The sequence below is a fragment of the Bactrocera dorsalis genome, chromosome 2 (assembly GCF_023373825.1).
Source record: "Bactrocera dorsalis isolate Fly_Bdor chromosome 2, ASM2337382v1, whole genome shotgun sequence".
NCBI classification, from domain to species: domain Eukaryota; kingdom Metazoa; phylum Arthropoda; class Insecta; order Diptera; family Tephritidae; genus Bactrocera; species Bactrocera dorsalis.
Window position 1 is genome coordinate 28,545,959 of NC_064304.1, and position 18,252 is coordinate 28,564,210.

At 31.4% G+C, this 18,252-nt stretch overlaps 1 protein-coding gene across 6 annotated transcripts in view; it reads left to right on the top strand.

Moving 5' to 3' along the window:
* The window catches only part of LOC105224912 (cytotoxic granule associated RNA binding protein TIA1), a gene marked incomplete at its 5' end in the record, with an annotated part of 124,461 nt that extends 107,300 nt beyond the window's left edge, over positions 1-17,161 (top strand). For 4 of the 6 annotated variants that reach the window (XM_049450487.1, XM_049450488.1, XM_049450490.1 and 1 more), the window contains 2 exon segments: positions 1,493-1,649; positions 9,447-17,161. In XM_049450487.1, the coding sequence (XP_049306444.1) occupies positions 1,493-1,649; positions 9,447-9,488 (199 nt within the window). In that variant the 3' untranslated portion in view covers positions 9,489-17,161. 6 annotated transcript variants of the gene reach the window in all.
* Positions 17,162-18,252: the final 1,091 nt, after the last annotated feature.

Here is an 18,252-nt window from a genome sequence, read left to right on the forward strand (position 1 = left end):
TTACTTTGAACTGTTTAATGTTGCTGCGTTAGTCGCAATACAAATAGGATATTTTCTAAAAATACTTCAATTCCGTAGTTATTTGTAAAACAAGCTTTCGTTCATGACGTCACGGACTAAAGACTAGCTGTAGTAATGGGATGAGACTGTCGCAATCTTAATTTCTATAATTTTTCAGAGGAAATGCAGTCTCATAAGACGATTCTTTTTCTTATTTATTGGCAAAGGCGCTTAGGCGGTTATAGCCGACAATAGCGCGCCAGTCATTTTCATCCGAGGCTTTGTTGTTTTTTCACCGGGGGTGTTACATGGCAAGCACAAACGTGGGGAGCGATGTTTTGCCTTCTCATTTTAACTCGGCTTCAAATGGATGTTTTTTGGCTACCCAGAGGATACTTGGTCTAAGAGCGGAAGTCGTGAGCTGCTTGTAAACTGATTATTGTATGTAGATAACATGAGGAACAGTTAAAAGAATTCCGTTACTATATTTTTCTGTGTAAGTTTTTGATAAATTTAAAACTGCGAGGTGTAATTTTCAGAACTTAGATTTTTAATATTGCAACAAAAACAATCAGTCAGAATTTTAAGTTCTAGACAAATTTGGGAAGGAATATTGTTATCAAGATTTATGCTATTAAACACTTGTATAATAAATTTTCGAACAAAAGGTTTCGTTTGTAAAATTGAAGAAAAATATGAATGTTAATTCGATAGAGAGCATACAATAACTGAGCTTCGTACGAAGGCAATAACATTTAACTATATTTTTATAATTTTTGCTTTTATGACCACAAAATTAAAAAAAAAGTATTTTATGAATCCGTTAATAGCTGATATTGGCGCACAGTGCAACATACGCACCGACACACACCAACCACGAAAACAATATATTCGTTTTGTTTGTGTATGGGTGTAAGCATATTCGCTGCTGAAATAACAGCTAAACTTTTGCTGGTGAATTTATTTTACTCGCCATTTGCACGTATTTGTTGTTGTATACACTTTCCGCCGCTATTAGCGTTGTGGCTGTAACTCTTGCTGACACTTTGGTTGATTGCATCAGTTTGTGTTTACAGCGTCAACAGCAGATATAGCCAATGGCGATGATAACAACAACATAAATACATAGACAAAAAAGCAAACTTACAGATATTTATATGTATATACAGAGATGTGTACCCAAAAACACTAAAAATCTAAAAAAAAGTTGAACAAAAATTGTGTTCGTTAGCGGTAGCAGAATTGTCTACATACTAACGCTGCGTACTGTGCGACTGCCATAAAATTTTGTTGGCTGTGATTGTGCATAGTAAAATTAAAAGTTCGCCAAATCACGACTACAAAAACAATAGATTATGCACATTTTGAAAACTTTCTTTGTAAAAAAACATCATCTTTTTATATATTTTTGGATTTTTTTTTTATAAATTCGTAAAATTATGAAGAAACAAACATTTTATTCACCCGTTTCCTTCTCTTTCCGCATCTACAGCATGGGCGTACAGATTCCCGCCACTTGGCAAGGCGTTGCCACCCAAGCGCAAATCTCACCTGCACAACAATTGGCGACGGGCGTTCCTGGTGCTGGAATACCGCAAGCTGCCGGCGTCGTCGCCTATCCGATTCAGCAATTTCAAGTGAGCCCACAGGTAGGTGTCAATTCATGTTTTCACTCGTACAACAACAATGACGATATACATAAATCTCGTTGTTATTGTTGTTATTGTGTTAGTGCTCGTTATGTTACAAGTTGCTAGTTGGAGTTGCAAGATGGAAAGAGTTTATAATTTATTGTTGTTGCAATTTTTATTTTTTCCCACTTTTTTGCATGCTGCTTAAAATGGCTTTAAATGCTTGACACCCGCTACCTACATTATGTTATTAACGACTTTTAGCGCATTAAAAATATTTTGCACAATATGCATTAATAACCATATATATGTATGTGCATATGCGTTTTAATCAAAAAGCATGTAGCACTCCGTAACGAAACTCAATTTTTTACCAAACAACATAGTCGAAATCTTTTGCTAGTCTACCATTAGAGGAATTAGAAAGTAAAATATAAGGATATTTGGTGTAATGAGGAACCATTGTTTTATATTCACTCGCCTAAAGGAGATGGTTTGGAACCAGGCGATCCTATTCTGAGCCTCAACCCAATGACAGAAGTCACATGTTATGCAAGTAGCTTTTAGAAGTAGAAATTCAACACCTGATTAACATTCTTAGCAAACGTTTTCAGCGCTTTGGTGGTTAAGTTAATCTGAGCGATAGTCTGACACAGAAGATAAGTCAAAATGGTTTACGTGAAAACCAAGAATTCACTGTTGTTTAGAACGACAGTGGGAACATAAAGATTCGGCATTAGTATAAACTACATTCAACAGTATGCAGTGTGTTATCTTTCATAACGCTAGTGGTTATGGGACAGACCAAGGGCATAAAGCAGCGATGTTGGAATTAATATTCAGGATATTACAAATATTTATAATGGTTCGAATAGTATAATGATTTAAGTTGATTAAGATACACATACTGTCTCCTATATATTTGTCATATTAGTGGCCGAAGTTGAACATTTGTGAAGAGGTGGTCTGATCATTATGAAAAACTGTATAGTATACGTTAATGAAGAGCTAGAAAGTTCTAGGAATCTCGTTGCATCCTAAAATGAGGACAAGTCTATTGTTTTCCTTTTTGAAAATCATTGCTATGGCATAGTTGCAGACTCTGTACTCCCTAGAAGACACTTTCTGTGAAATATGCAGAAAAATTAGTTACTAGAAACCATCAAATATGCCCCAATATAACAGACAACGCGAGAGATTTGAGCGAATGATGAATGAACGTCAGATAAAACAAAATAATTAATTTTATATAATTACACAATTTTTGGCAACAAATGTTTGGCAAATAAAAACGTTGTTTTTGAACGCAAAGCACAGTTTTTTGTAAGAAAAAAAATACGCAGCCGCAAGCATATGCACAATACTTATCTAACTCCAAACTTTGCTCAGGAAATGACAGCATTCAGTGTAGCATTCAACGCTCACATGTTAACATGAATCGCATGCATCAGGTAAAAACAGCCTTTTTTCAGCAAATTTTTTTCTCACATAATATAGAAAATGAAATTTTTTTTCGAATTTTTTATTGTTACTGTTAAGAAAGAAACTTAAACTTAACTTAAAAAAAAAAATATTTCAAACTCGGTCATTGCGATGGCATATCCATTGACCCACCGGCAAATATGCGCCCGCGTTGGCAGGATAACTCCTTACAGGATCATCTAAAGTGAAAAAATATGTGTTTTAGTTGAAGCCTTAACTTAGAACTCGGACTAAGGAAAAAAAACTGAAAGTTTGTTTTTGTCAAACATTTTTACAAAAAAATTAAGATTTCGCGACATTTTTTCAAATATTTGTTAACGAAATAAGAAAAACTCCTTCGTCCAAGACTTTAAGAAATGTATCATAAAGACTGTGCAAAATATGATGAAAATCGGTTCTCGAGAAAACTTACCAACCGACTTCAAAAATTCAGTATCGAAAAAAACTCGTTTAAAGACCGCACTTAGCCTAGCTAGCCTCGAACGCACAAGTTCTGTAGACTGTATCTCCGAAACTATTACTCGGGTCAACTTTAAATCTATTGTAGAACTTAATAAGACAATAAAAAATATAATTTTTCATGCCCGTAAACCCATGTAGCCCCTTAACGAAGCCCGATGGTTGACTTGGGGAATCTGGTGTAAGTGACTGGCTGAATATTTTGGATTATATTTTTCTGTAATTTACAAAATCTAGGTTATAACATCAAAGTCGATTAAGAGAATACAATATTTTTTTTCTTTTTAATTTTAAGTTATGTTAGAATAGTGCAAGTTACTAAATAATTAGACAATGGGCTTATGTTAATAAGAAAATGTGCGGAATTCGAATAAAGTAAAACTTTTGATTGAAGGCAGGTAAAGCTATTTACACAACTGAAAGCTTTAACGAATTAGAAGAACATATTTGTTTGTGCACATTGTTTGGAATGCCTTTCATATATTTTCATTCTTTTTCACATTTTAATGCAAAAATGTTTTATTCTGTCCAGCAACCATCAAAATGTATGAGAATATGAGAATATTGCAATTTTTTTATAAATATTCGTAGTAATGTTTTTTTACACTATTTCACTTACTTTGCATTTTCAAAATATTCTTATGTAATATATTAACATATACAAAAATACCAATTCTAGATTGCACTTGCCTGTTTTTACTTATTCCAGTTTTAAATACTTTACTACTACTCAAACATTTGTATATTATTCCATATAAATAATTGATATTATATGCATTTTCACCCTTTTTTATCGACATTTTATTCATTAAAATTTTTACTAAAATTTTTTCCTACTACTATTTCCAATTTTTACTAACACCTCATATTATTTTTTAAGGTTTATCCTTTACTTTTGCAGGCACAGTAAACCCACATTTAAGATAGCATAAAAGACATTATAAACTACATAAATAGCTTAAGGCAGATTGTTATAGATGATTGTAAGAATTAACAAGCAAAACTGAAAGAAAAAATAAATATATATATATATAGCGGTAGTTTTGACAAAATGAAAAAAAAATACAAAAAAAAAAATAAAATAAAAATAAATAAAAAATTACTAAATGTGTAAATATATTAAGCAACACAAAGCACAGTGGAAAAGTAGTGAGTTTAGTGAACACCGTAAATGCAAATTTTGCACAGAAAGTTGAAAACGAAATATTGTAATGTAGTAATTATATGAATAGCGATTACTTTGCTGCAACAAAATGTAAGCAAAATGTAGTAGAAACAACTAAAATTATAATATTAACAAACACATAAACAAACCTATGTATGTATAGAAGAAAAATAACAAATAAAAGGGCGGCGAGTATGTGCAATAAAAAACAGCGTGAAAGAAGAAGAATAAAAGCAAAAAAAATAAGAATATAAAATAAACTAATTGTAATAGTATTTATAAAACCAAAATAGATTTGTGTACGTAATTAAAATTAGCAGCACATGGTAGAAACATAATGAATGGCGGCCAAATAAAGGAGTGTGTTGAAGAAAATCGATATATTCACATGCGCACACATGTGTTATTTAACGGAAAGAATTAAGCGACGCCGATAACATTGATGTGGATTTCATTGCTTTACAATTTTTACTCACCACCATCACCCGCACCACCACCACCACTACAACATCGAAGTCAGTGAGAGCTTATGCGCGCTTAAGTGCATTTTTAATAGAAATATTGCAATGTAGTGTATGTGTATTGAAAAGTGAATGTGTATATGTATTTAGCGATTTTTGCTTTAAACTAAACAAGCAAAGACACACAAACACACACATTTGATATGTACAAAACACACTCGCACTGAAACTAGCTGGCAAAGAAACTTATCAAGTCTAGCTTTAGGCGCTGTAGCCGAAAAACGCTCACAAGCATATAGATTTGCACGCATACATACAGTTATACATAATATGTGTCTAAATCAATACATTGCCGTAGTTGTCATACTCATACAAACACATATAGCCTATACATATATTAAGACTGGGTCAGTGTTAAGCGCGAGCGATACGATATCTTTTCCAGCTTCTTCTTCGGTTCGCTTGCAAGGAATCTAGCACATTCATACCTTTATACTTATTGTTTCCGATTAGCTATTGTGTGCTTACACCCTAGGTAAAAAAGCCCAGGTCCACATTGGTACACAGTAATCCTAAAAAATACACTAACTACATATAAATATGACAAAACAAAGACCATTCGTAATCTAACGTAATCTAAAACGAATATTGCACTAGTGCCTGTATGACTAATATCGAAATAATGAAAACACAAAAAACATACTAAAATTAACCTAAAAACAAATTTAGTAGTTGAATTTGTCTATTAAGTATAAAATAACTAAAGCAAATACAGAGGTTGCTGTCTGCAAGAAGCGAAAATATTGAAACAGAGATTAATTAGAATTATTTTTGATTTTTGCGTGAAACTATTCCAAAGTAATGACAAAGTGTTTTCATAAATTGAAAAGTGCTCCAGATTTCAAAAGTTTCCACTGAGAGTTTGCGTTGGAAAAAGTTTCAATAAAAGTTCGTGATTTAAAAAAGCTTTCAGTAAAAGCTCTAAAGCTTTCATAAAAAGCTTATAACATCGAAAGCTTTTACTAAAATCTGCTGATTTCAAGTTTTTTCACTGAAAGCTCACACAAAACTTTCATAAAAGCTTATTATTTAAAACGCTTTTTCTAAAGACATACATTTGAAAAAGCTTTTAGCATTTTTAAAGCTTTCATAAAAAGTTCATAATTTCAAAAGCTTTCACTAAAGTCTGCTGATCTGAAGTGTTTTCACTGAAAGCTCGTACATTTATAATCCTTCATTAAAAGCTATTTTTGAAGCTAAACTCTTATGAAACAAAATTTTTGCAAATAAAAACAATTATTTGAAATTCAATATCACTACACAGTCTACTAAAACTAATTTTTGTACTATTTACTTTACCAAATGAACTAGACACACATACCCACACAAATATACAATTCTATACTAAGTGACACATATAAATAATTATAATAATTGCATTTTATTTATTTACTTATACATGGGCATACATTTTTTTCATCCACTGTATAAAGTAACTCACTCAAATACCCTGCAATACTCAATCAGCTATATGTAGCATTCAATAAATATCTGTTTTTCCTACCAACTCTGTCGGTAATTCTAACCTTGAATGCTATGCAGCGCGGGTGTAACAGAGAGGCAGAACGGCAGTCAAATCATCATTGACGTGGGTAACTCAATAACACATTTCCTAATTAATTGCTGCCCATTGATTATGTGCAGAAACAGACAGACATCGGTATATAAGCTAGCTCCTCACATTATCTGCTGCATTGTTGAATTATCTAAACAATTCACGAAATACTCGTAGCGATTTACTTTGTAATCAAAGCTCGAATGTACCGTTTTCAAGTACTTAATGGCGTATGCATATTTGTATTGTATACACACACACAGAGGCGCAGTAATTGCGAATGCAATTGATTATCAAGTCGATTTGCCTCTCATCAAGGACACTTTGAGAAGAGTTATATGAGATAGCATGATCGTGATGCTAAATGGCTTGTTATGTTAGCATAACTAGGCTAAATTTTTCGTAAAATGGGTGAAGTGGTTAAGTGAAAGCGAATAATACAGAGAATTATGCCAGTATGCTGAGTAAAGAGAGAAAAATTAGCTTGGAAAAGGATTGAACATTTTCTAAAGCTCTCACAAACTTCACGCCTTTAGCTGAGCGTAACACAAAGCTTTCGCCTAAGCAGCAGTTTTCTGTTTGTATTTTTTTAGCACTCGGCACACAAAAGATTAGCAGAACTCTCACGTTTGACAACGCAAAAAATTGTATGCTTCTTAAAATCTATATTTCCGTAGTAAAAAATTACTAATCAATGCCTTCATGTTATTTCATAAATAAATACAACTCCTTTGAAAATTTCACATACTATTGATTTAACTAATTAAAAAAAAGTAATATTAATACTCGTATAACTCAATAGCTAGTCATACAAATTATTCAAACTGCAAGTAACGACCACTCCATCTTCGAATGTTCAAAATCAAAATCAAACATACCATTTTCAGCAACTGTATATACCATAAAAATCAGCTTCGTATTCCATTTAAGATTTCAAAATACCTTTACACCTTACTATATGAGTATTTTGCACTTGCTTATGTTCCCTAGTAATAAAACTGCTCAAAATTCTTTGTTATATACGCTTACTTTTTGAGCAATTGAAACCCCAACTAACAACTAGTCAACTAGCAGCCACTTGCTCTAACCCCTTAACTTTTTAACAGTACCTAGTGCACCCTTGAACCGATTATAGCTTTGCTACCAAAAACTATTTATTTTATTTTGTATTTTGCTTCCCAACTTTTACTAAAGTATATTTGTAAACTGGTTTCATTTGGTCAACTCCAATTTTTTTTTTTGTTTATTTAAAGTTTCCAAGAGAATTTCATATAATGTCACAGCGAAGATGTACTATACATTGAGCTTGGAGTACATATACAGTCGGGTTCAAAATAAATCCAGACTAATCCATATAGACTAGGCGCGCAAGCCGAATCGACATAACAAAAGGGTGATTAATTTCAAGGTTTCCTACTTTTTTAATGGAAACTACACAGAAATTTCGAATTTAATGGGGAATGTCTAAAATTATGCATACGTTGGTTTTAATTTTCCATCACTCACTTGTGTATTTGGACTGCTAACTGGCGAAATGATACGCGTGATGTTTTGCGCTAAGGCCTAGATCGAAGCGATATTGTCCGCATAGACTTAAGACTTTACATATCCTCACAAGAAAAAGTCTACGGTGCGATATCACACGATGTTGGTGATCAATAGACCAGCCCAAATCGCTAATTTACTACTCTACTCAACTCAACGAAGTGTTCTCTCAATAAGTTCATTGATTGATGCAATGTGTCAAAAGTGGCGCCGTCTTGTGGAAACTAAAACTCCAATTTCAGTCATCAAATAGTCAGTAAACATGGTGCGACAACGGTCGCCATTGACGGTAGCGTTCTCACCGGCATCACAAACCACAGCAAACCCTTGTTTATTCTGAATGAAAGGGCTTGAATCTCCTCAAATTCAGCAGAAATGGGCCTTATCGCTGAACAAAATATGTCTCGAAATCGTTGGATCTCCTCGGAACTTTTCTCTGCAACGATCTTCGTGTCACTCTCAACTACGGCTGATATATTTTCTTTACTGCGACACGTACGACGAGAACAGTTTGGTTAGCGATTTTTATAATTGGGCCAATTAAATAATGCCGTTTTTTTAATCGGATTTTATTTAATTGTCGAAAACAGATCAAAGTCACAGAGAAAGAAATCTGGCGAATACGGTGGCTAAGCAATGACTTTCATTTCATGTTTGGCCAAAAACTTTAGTAGAAAAACAAAGATTGAACAAAATATTTCAATCGATCCATAAGCCAACACGACGTTTTTTAGGTACAATTTCTTCAACGTTTTCAATGTTATCATCACTAATAGAGGTGGTTCACTGATTGCTTTACGCCACTATTAGTCAAAAATAAACTCCCCAAAAAATTTTCTGTAACAATTACAAAGACTTTTTTTTAAAGTAATATGAAAATTTAAGAATTAATCATTTAAAACAGAATCCTTAGAGTTCTAGGCTCAAGCTCATGTACACATGTAAATATATTTAAAAGCTCCCTATCGTAAGCAGAGTTTAACTAACGCTCGTAAATCAATGAATAAATAAAATTTAAAATTTTTTGAACTTATTTATATATTAAGCGTAAACTGTTATTTATTTTAATTTCTCTATTTGTTTTTCAGTTGCCAGAAGATGAATGGTTAGCAGCAAATTTAATCTGTTAGTTATAAGTGAAGTTTTGTTGTAATTATATAAAGACATGCATTCAAGAAATACTTTATTTATATATAACTGATTATACATATGTTATTAATATGTAAAAGAACTGTAGTCGGAAGTGTATAATTGATATGTGTGCGCATATAAATATTATTGGCTAGCAAATAAATTACTGATGTTTACAGGCATAAATTCATACTAAAATGGCGCGAGTGGGGAAAATAGTTGAAAACACAACAAATTCAATGGAACAATTTCTGAAACAAGCAAAGTATATACGAGGTTTGACAATTAAGTAATGAGACTGGTTTTATTGCCGCCCTTGTGGTAAACCTGTGACTTTGAAATTCCCTTTTTTTTTTTTTCGGCAACCATCCCTCTCCATTGGTATATGTACCATCGCTCTAGCTTATTTAGGTCGCCTGCCAGTTGAGTAGACGTGTGTTTGTAGTGCTCGTCACAAAAATGGAAAAACGAAAGCAAGAGCAACGCGTCGCGATGAAATTTTGCGCCAGATTGAGCGAAACAGCTTCGGAGACGTAAGCTGAAATTGTAAGTGTGTATGGTGATAGTCGTGGAAACCAAACGCCAAAGCTCACAATGGCTGTCTCCGCGCGCCCACCGCCCGAGAAAAGCTCGCATGAGCAAGTCGAAGGTGAAAACGATGATTATTGCCTTTTTTGATAGCCGTGGAATCATCCACAAAGAATTCGTTCCACCGGGGAAAACTGTGAATCAAGTATACTATTGCCAAGTACTCGAAAGATTGCGAAAACGAGTCAACAGAGTGCGCCCAGACATCGCTCGTAACTGGATCCTTCATCCCGACAACGCGCCGTGCCACACCGCCCTCAGCGTGTCCCAGTATTTGGCCTTTAAAGGGATCGCCGTATTGCAACAGCCGCCCACTTTGAGTCGATTACGGACATCTCAGTCGAAGCGTTCCAAAAGTGTTACGAAGCATGGAAAACGCGCTGGAATCGCTGTATAGCTGCTTAAGGGTACTACTTTGAAGAGGATGGCAGAGTTGTAGAATAACTTTCAAATATACGGATTTTATGAAATCAGTCTCACTACTTAATTGTCATACCTCGTATGCAGAATAAGCGATAAATTCATTAACAACCAGCACACATATTTTGTCATTAATCTTTGAGACCTTAACTTTTTCCTTCTCTTAATAACTTTGAAGAACCTACGAGAGACTATCAGCCAACTCTTCTTCTATATATATGTTTATGGGGCCTACAGACCAACATAATATTTCACAATAAAAAATATTTCGAAACTTACACCACGCGTTCTAATTATGTAATATATACATGCACACATACATATACTGAGTGGCTTTTGGGTATGTGAGAGTCCAATTAAAATTATATCATATTTTATTATAATTTTTTTTTGTTAAATTGCTTCAATTATTATTTAACCATTCTTATTTAATTATATCAAAAGCTCATATTGTACTATGTATACATTCACATACATATGTACCGGAATTTATACACAATCAACACCCATAAATGAGTTACCTTGATAATCGGTTTTTTAACAGCAGGTGCAAAGACATATATACACATATAAATAATTGTGACAAAAAACATATGTATAATGATGTATCAATTAAAATGCAAAGCTGAAGTAATTACAAAAACTTTAATAAACGGAAAATAACAAAAAAAATATAAAAAAATTAAAAAATAAAAGTATATATGTTTATGCGCAGACATGTGTGCGAGGGCATAATTATATTGTGCGTGTACAGAAGAGTAGTGAAAATGGACAAGAGCATAAACTAGTCTATATACATAAGCATGCATATGTATACATTAAAATATATTTATATATATGCAGTATATATATATACACATAAATATATATGTAAGACATATTGAAGTACTTATGAAACCCATTTATATACATGCATACTCGAACATAGCAGCACATAAGTGCATATAACTATGAATGTGTATAGCAGAAAAGGTATGTAGATTGTAGCAAAAACAAAACCAAAAACAAAAAAAAACACAACTGTAGTATTCTTAAATGTAGCACAAGCTAGTGAAATTAGTAAGTACGTGAGCAAACGAATTAAAAATTAGTGGTGAACAACACGAACACACACATACAAACCAAAATAGCTGTAGCTTTAGTGTCACACCGAATTATTTGAGGCATAGACGTGAACATACACACACACACATGAGGCTGTTCAATGTTTCTACGCATACAATAGCACGCCAGATATACATACACACACACATACATATAATATGCAGCTATTGCTATGATTGACTATATAAGTACTTATATGCGTACTTAGAAATAGTTTAGGAGAAATCCACATATGCTAATGCGGGTTTAAGTGCACACACATACACACACATGAGCATAGTGTGCAATCTGCCAAAATAACTGAAAACCACTTTTGTTGTTAAAACACGAAAAAGTTTAATGTGCAATTGGCAATTTATATGAACAAAAAATTTTGTTGTTTATAGTTTGTACAATATAATGTATAAAAAATAAGCGTTGAGTTTTAGGCAGTTTATATGAAGAAAAACAATTTTCATTAAGTTTGAGGAAAGAATTCCACAAATTATTAGCAAATGTGGAAGCGGCTGAAATTTTGTTAAATTATTTAAATGAATTTTGTTCACAAACAAAACTTAAAAATTAATTATTCATAAAAAAATGACAAAAAAAAACTGCAAGCGTAAATAAACCTGATACATATGTATGTACATGTAAGAAACACATAAAAATTTGAACTCGAAAAGTAATTTTGTGAAATTTATTTGCTAGCGAGTATCACCAAGCTAGAAATGTTAGCAAAATGGGAAGCAGCAAACAGTTATTGAAATATTATTTAACAGAAACAAAAATGCTGGATGTATATACAATTATATATGTATTTATATAGATGCATAAATAGTACATAACCATAGTAGAGTTAGCCAAGCAGCAAAGTGACGTAAATTAGGAACAAAACTAACCTGAAAATTACAACAAAAAAAATCACACATAAATATAAATATAAATATAAATAAAAAAAAAAAATAATACTAAATTGCAAAAATATTAGTTTTAAGCAGGCAGAAAGAGAAGAGCGTGTTGCAGTTTACGAAAACGCATTAAAAAAATTGTTTGTTAAAGTTTGCGCTACATATCAGTGAGTAATACGAAAATCTAAAACCACAAAAAAGTGTATAAAAAATAATAATACAATATATAAATGAAATAATAGTAGAAACATATATACATACACACGTAAAGTATAAAAGAAGAAGTAAGTCAACGCATGATATTAATGAAACAAAAACTGAAAATTAACACACGAGCAAAGTGTGTTTGTTGTGGGAATTACAAAATTTGTATAACAAAAACAAAAAAAAGGTCTAAAGGCTAATAAATGACAAAGGAAATTAATAATTATATATTATATAATTTAATAGCTGCAACAAATATATATATATATAAGACTATATAAACACAGTGGAAAGAAAATGAAAAAGCCCAACAGCATTAAAAACAAATATTTTACAATAAAAACAACAAAAATACACACACACATGCAACAACCGCATTGATTGTGCTATGTTGGAGGATTTACCCTATACATGGTACATATAAGCGTATAAATTTATATAATAATGCATATACAATGTGCAATTATTAGGTATAATATACATACATGCATATAGAACACTAATTTGCTGATATACGTTAGAGGCAAAGATGTGAATAATTATGTGTAGTATTTTAGCCAATAAACCAAAAAATATACAAATATTAAGTTCCATATAGAAAAAAGACACATATATACCTACACGCAGCAGGCAAACTAGAGACAAAATAACTGAATATACATATGTATGTATATAATATGTTATACATGATTTTTGGTGTGAAAAAGTAAGTAATTTTTTTATACTAAACTTGTTGCGTAACAGTGTTTAGTGGTGGCATCAACTTATTTGTTTTTGTTTTTTTTTTACTAAACTTCATACATTATTCTTTTTCATTTACACAAAATTATATTTAAATTTTTAAAACTAAATTTAAATTGTCTTAAAAAGCTTTCTGTGCTAATGAGTTGTGCTAAAATATGTTTAATGAGTCTGGCAAAATAGTGTCAATTTCAAAAATTGAAAAGTGAAAGCTTTCTATAAGCTTAAATAAGCTTTTCTCGCCATCCTCAAAAAAGCTAATGAAATGAAAATCAGGAAAGGTACGAGTTTTTCTTTTAAAACTTTTGATTAATTTTCTAAAGTCGTAATAGCGTTGAAAGCTCTATCTACGTTCATAAAGACTTTAATAACCGTCTGGTACTAATTTCCTAGAATTTCGATAACTAAGTTTTGCAAAAAAAAACTTGGCAAACTCCTCTGCAAAATTTAAAAATCGCTAAACACATACTCCTTTTTTGAGTTGTGAAAGCTCTTCAATTCTAGCCAAAACTCGAGCAATCGGTAATAGCTAGACGGGGGAACTATTGGTATTTTTGCTTTTTGAAGCAGTAATAACTTTTCAGTGATTTTACGTATGTACATAGTCATTTGTACCTACATTATTTAAAAAAAAACTTTCCTATCTACATATATTTAACAGTAAGAATCCATTGTGAGTACATAGATCAGCTCACTGCCTCTTAGTCCATATAGCTTATAAAGTGCCGTGCTTTAGAGCATATTTCAGATGAAAAAGTTCATCCCAAAAGCTTATTTCATTATAAGAAAAAAAGCTTTTGCTACTCTAAAGCTCGTACTGCTAAGCTTTCATATGGAAAATTTAAAAATTCAGTTTATTTCGCTTTGTAACTTCATTTGAGGCGTTTAACAAAAGCTTTGCTTATAACATAAATAGTTTTCTCGTCCCAAGGAGCTTTAAGGAGCTTTTTAGGCACACTTTTTTTATATAATGTTATAAGTACATATATTATTCGAGCATATTTCAATGAAAAAAGCGTGACCTTTCACTACTTCCAAAGCAAACAAACTTTCATATAGAGTAGTTAAAACTCGGTTTTACACCGATTTCAAACGTTTTTAATAACTATTCTAGGCTTGGGGACCTTAAAAAAGCTTCTTAAGCACATCTATTCGCATAAACTGCGGTGTGTAATCACATAATAACATTTTGTTGGAACAAGCTCTAACATACGCTACTTCTAAAGCTTAGAAAATGAAACTTTGATCTCAGCGAAGTAGTTAAAACTCAGACTTTCATAACTTTGGCAGATATATTGAGGCTTTAATCAGTAATATGTTTATTTCTTCCGTAATATGTTAATTTTTATTTATCTTGTAGCATAACATCTAGAAATGAAACACTGAAAACCGAATCATAACTCTCCAAACCATTGGCTTTTCAACGTAACGTTCCTTTAACTAAGCATCGGCATGTTAACTGAAAGTGTTCCATAATCACTACTAAAATATTATACTACTATACTAATCCAAAGTACTTGCATATATATTTACTAAGCTCTTAGTTAATTAATTAATACTGTGTATGTGTGCAACGGTAGTGAATTCATTATTTGATTTTTATGATTTTTTTTCTCTAAAATAAATATTTATGCAGGTACACCTACGAAGATTATCATAACCACATATGCATAACACGATATTTACACATATACTTACATAACTAAACGCAAAAGCAAAATAAAATCAATACATACATACATAAATATATTAATAGCATATATGTATACTAGTAAAGGCAAGAAGAAGAAGCAGCAGAATTATTTTAAGTACTTTAGTCAATTTAGTAAGATTTGAATGGTAGTAACGGTAGTGTAATTGAATAGCCGAGTAGCTTAAAAGTGCTATAGCAGTAGATGAATCCCAGAGCGGCTATGCTGAGTGACGACGGGCAGTCAAACAGTGATGCCACATCTAAGATAATTAATGGAAAACCAGTGCAATGTGTTGGCGGAGAAGTTGAGGGCAAATCAATGTTACAAATACAAATATGAAAACCAAAACCAATCATATAAGAGTATTATATGCAATAGAAGTAGCAGTAACAACAACAACAACAAAAACAACCACAAGCAAAATAACTAGCATATGTGTAATAAATATAATTACAAATAAAAATACAAAACATATATATATAACTATATATATATATTTATACATATACAAACATAAATTAAATGAAATTGCAAAACATATACATACATACAGACATACACGAGTATAAGTGTATACAGACATAGCATAAATGAGATTAGTAAAAATAGTTGCCGGCAGTGAGGTAAAAGTTTTCAAAAACCAAAAACCAAAAAAAAACAAAAACAAATATATATATAGAAGAAAAACCAACCAATATAATATATTAGAAATATTTGATACGCATTACAATGTAAACAACCGCATATACATATATGCATATATGTGTATGTCAAAGAAAAGTTAGCCTACGTAAACACACATACATTCATACATAGTCGTAATAATAGCAACAAAAATAGCCACAAGTTATGCATTAAACAATATGGCAATGTTTATTTGTATGCGTGCAATTTGTTTGCCGATAAAATTGTGAAACTGAAAAAAGAAGCTTACACAGCAATACAAATATTTGACTAAAGTAAATCAAAATAGCAATCAAAAATATTTATGAAACAAACTGACACATTTGGAAGTTGAGTTAGGTACGTTAAATGAGCGAGGAAGCTTTTTTCGAAAATTACTTGTTGGAAAAATAACTTCATGAAAGCTTTGCATTAAGTAGTGAAAGCACAGTTGCTAAAATAATTTTTCTTTCAAAAGCTCCTGACCTAAGTAAATAACTATAGCTAAAAGAAACTTGTGAAAGCTCCAAAAGCTTAAAAATTAAGTATAAACTTAAAAATCATTTCTATTCGTGGAAAATTACAAACGATGTAGTGAAAGCTTGATGAACATTAAGTTTAAATTTGAAACTTGGCCAATAAAAATGAATAAATGAAATGAAGCATTATTGCAATTGACAAATATATTTACTAAGCCGGTGATAAAGTTTTTTAGCTACAATACTTTTAAATTACCAATGAATAGTAAAGCTTAAACGATATTTTATAATAAAAAAGCACTTACATTTGAAATTCTGTGTAATATTTGATTTAATTTCAATAATTATATCACCTTTGAAGCTAAGTGAAAGCTTTACGAAAAATGTTTGACTTGTTCATTAAAGTTTTAAGCTTAAAAGTTTAACATGAGTAAAATGAATACGGGTGCATACAAAATTTGCATTTTACTAATACATTTTGACGCAAGCTTTAGCTAATGTGCTTTGTGATTTCAACAAAAGTATGTATGCATATTTCACAATACAGTATTTTTAAATAAAAATCAAATATAAAAATTTTCATAAAAGGAGACACAGCCTTCGAAAGCTTTCACTACAAAACTTTTAAAAAATGTTAAAATATTATCAATTTCACTCATTTTAAAAAATTAGTAAGTGAGCTTTCATTAATGTGAACAGAGCTTTCAAAAGCTTTCACTAAACTTTAACAAAATATTAACTATTCCGCTCAGTTTATAAAATTACTAACTGAGCTTTCATTATTGTTGACAGAGCTTTCACTGAGCTTTCATGAAAAGCTAATATATTCTAAAAAGCTAGCAAAAGCAAATGGTTAATAATTACAATTTAATAATATATAAGCCTGTGCAGTTATGCAGAATACTAAAAAATCATTTTAACAGCTACCTGTAATGCCATAAATTCAATTTCCCGCTCATTCAATTTGCAAAAGAGGTAAAAATGTGTACTGTGTAATCAATATTTTATTAATGGAATGTGTGCAGTTTTAAACCAATCAACAAAAATAAATTTAATTTTTTAAGAAGCTAAAAATTACAAATAACAAAAATATATCCATTGCAAATATTGAAATCAAAATGATGAGCAGTAAACCAAAAGTAAGCAAATATAAATAGGCAAAGCTATGTAGGCACATATTGTATTAATAATACATGAATTAAGAAAGTGTGTGTAAATGCAATTGAAGAACTCATGTGAGAGCAAAATATATATACAAACATAAATACAAATAAATAATGTAAAGAAAAGTAATTAATGCTGAGCTAAAGTGCTTAAGAAGATACTATGTACGAGCGTGAAAAATTTCTATGAAATTCGATACATGTTTATGGTTTTATGAAATGAAGATTTTCAGTAGCCAAATAACAGTAAAATGCAAACGTTGAGCCATAACTGTTTGCTGGTATTATGTACTCATATGAGACGCGTATCTTCTGTGGCACATTTGCTAAGCATAAAAGGAAGTAGAAGAAGTGTAATAGCCCAAATACAAAAGAAATCAAAAATTAATATGACATTAAACCGGAAATTAAAATGAAATGAGATATGAAACCACTGAAAATCAAATTAATTACCGTTAAAACAAGCATACACAAAGCAGTAACCATATACCATACATAAATACACATACAAATACAAGTATACAACTGAAAAGAGGAAGTCAACAAGCAACTGGGAAATAAGCATAAAATATTTTAGCATGTGTTGGTGTAGAAACTGTAGAAAAAAGGTCAATGAAAAGTGTGGAACGCAAGTAGTTTGAATAGAAATAGTAGCATATTGACTGCAGTATTGCAATTATTTTGTAGGCATTTAAGTGACGGTTCAGCGTTTAACCGCAGCAAACATAGCAAATAAGAACTAAGCAAAAATATATTAAAGCAAGTTAAAAAAAATAGGATAAAACCGACAAACCGAAAGCATGCAAAGAGCCTGAGC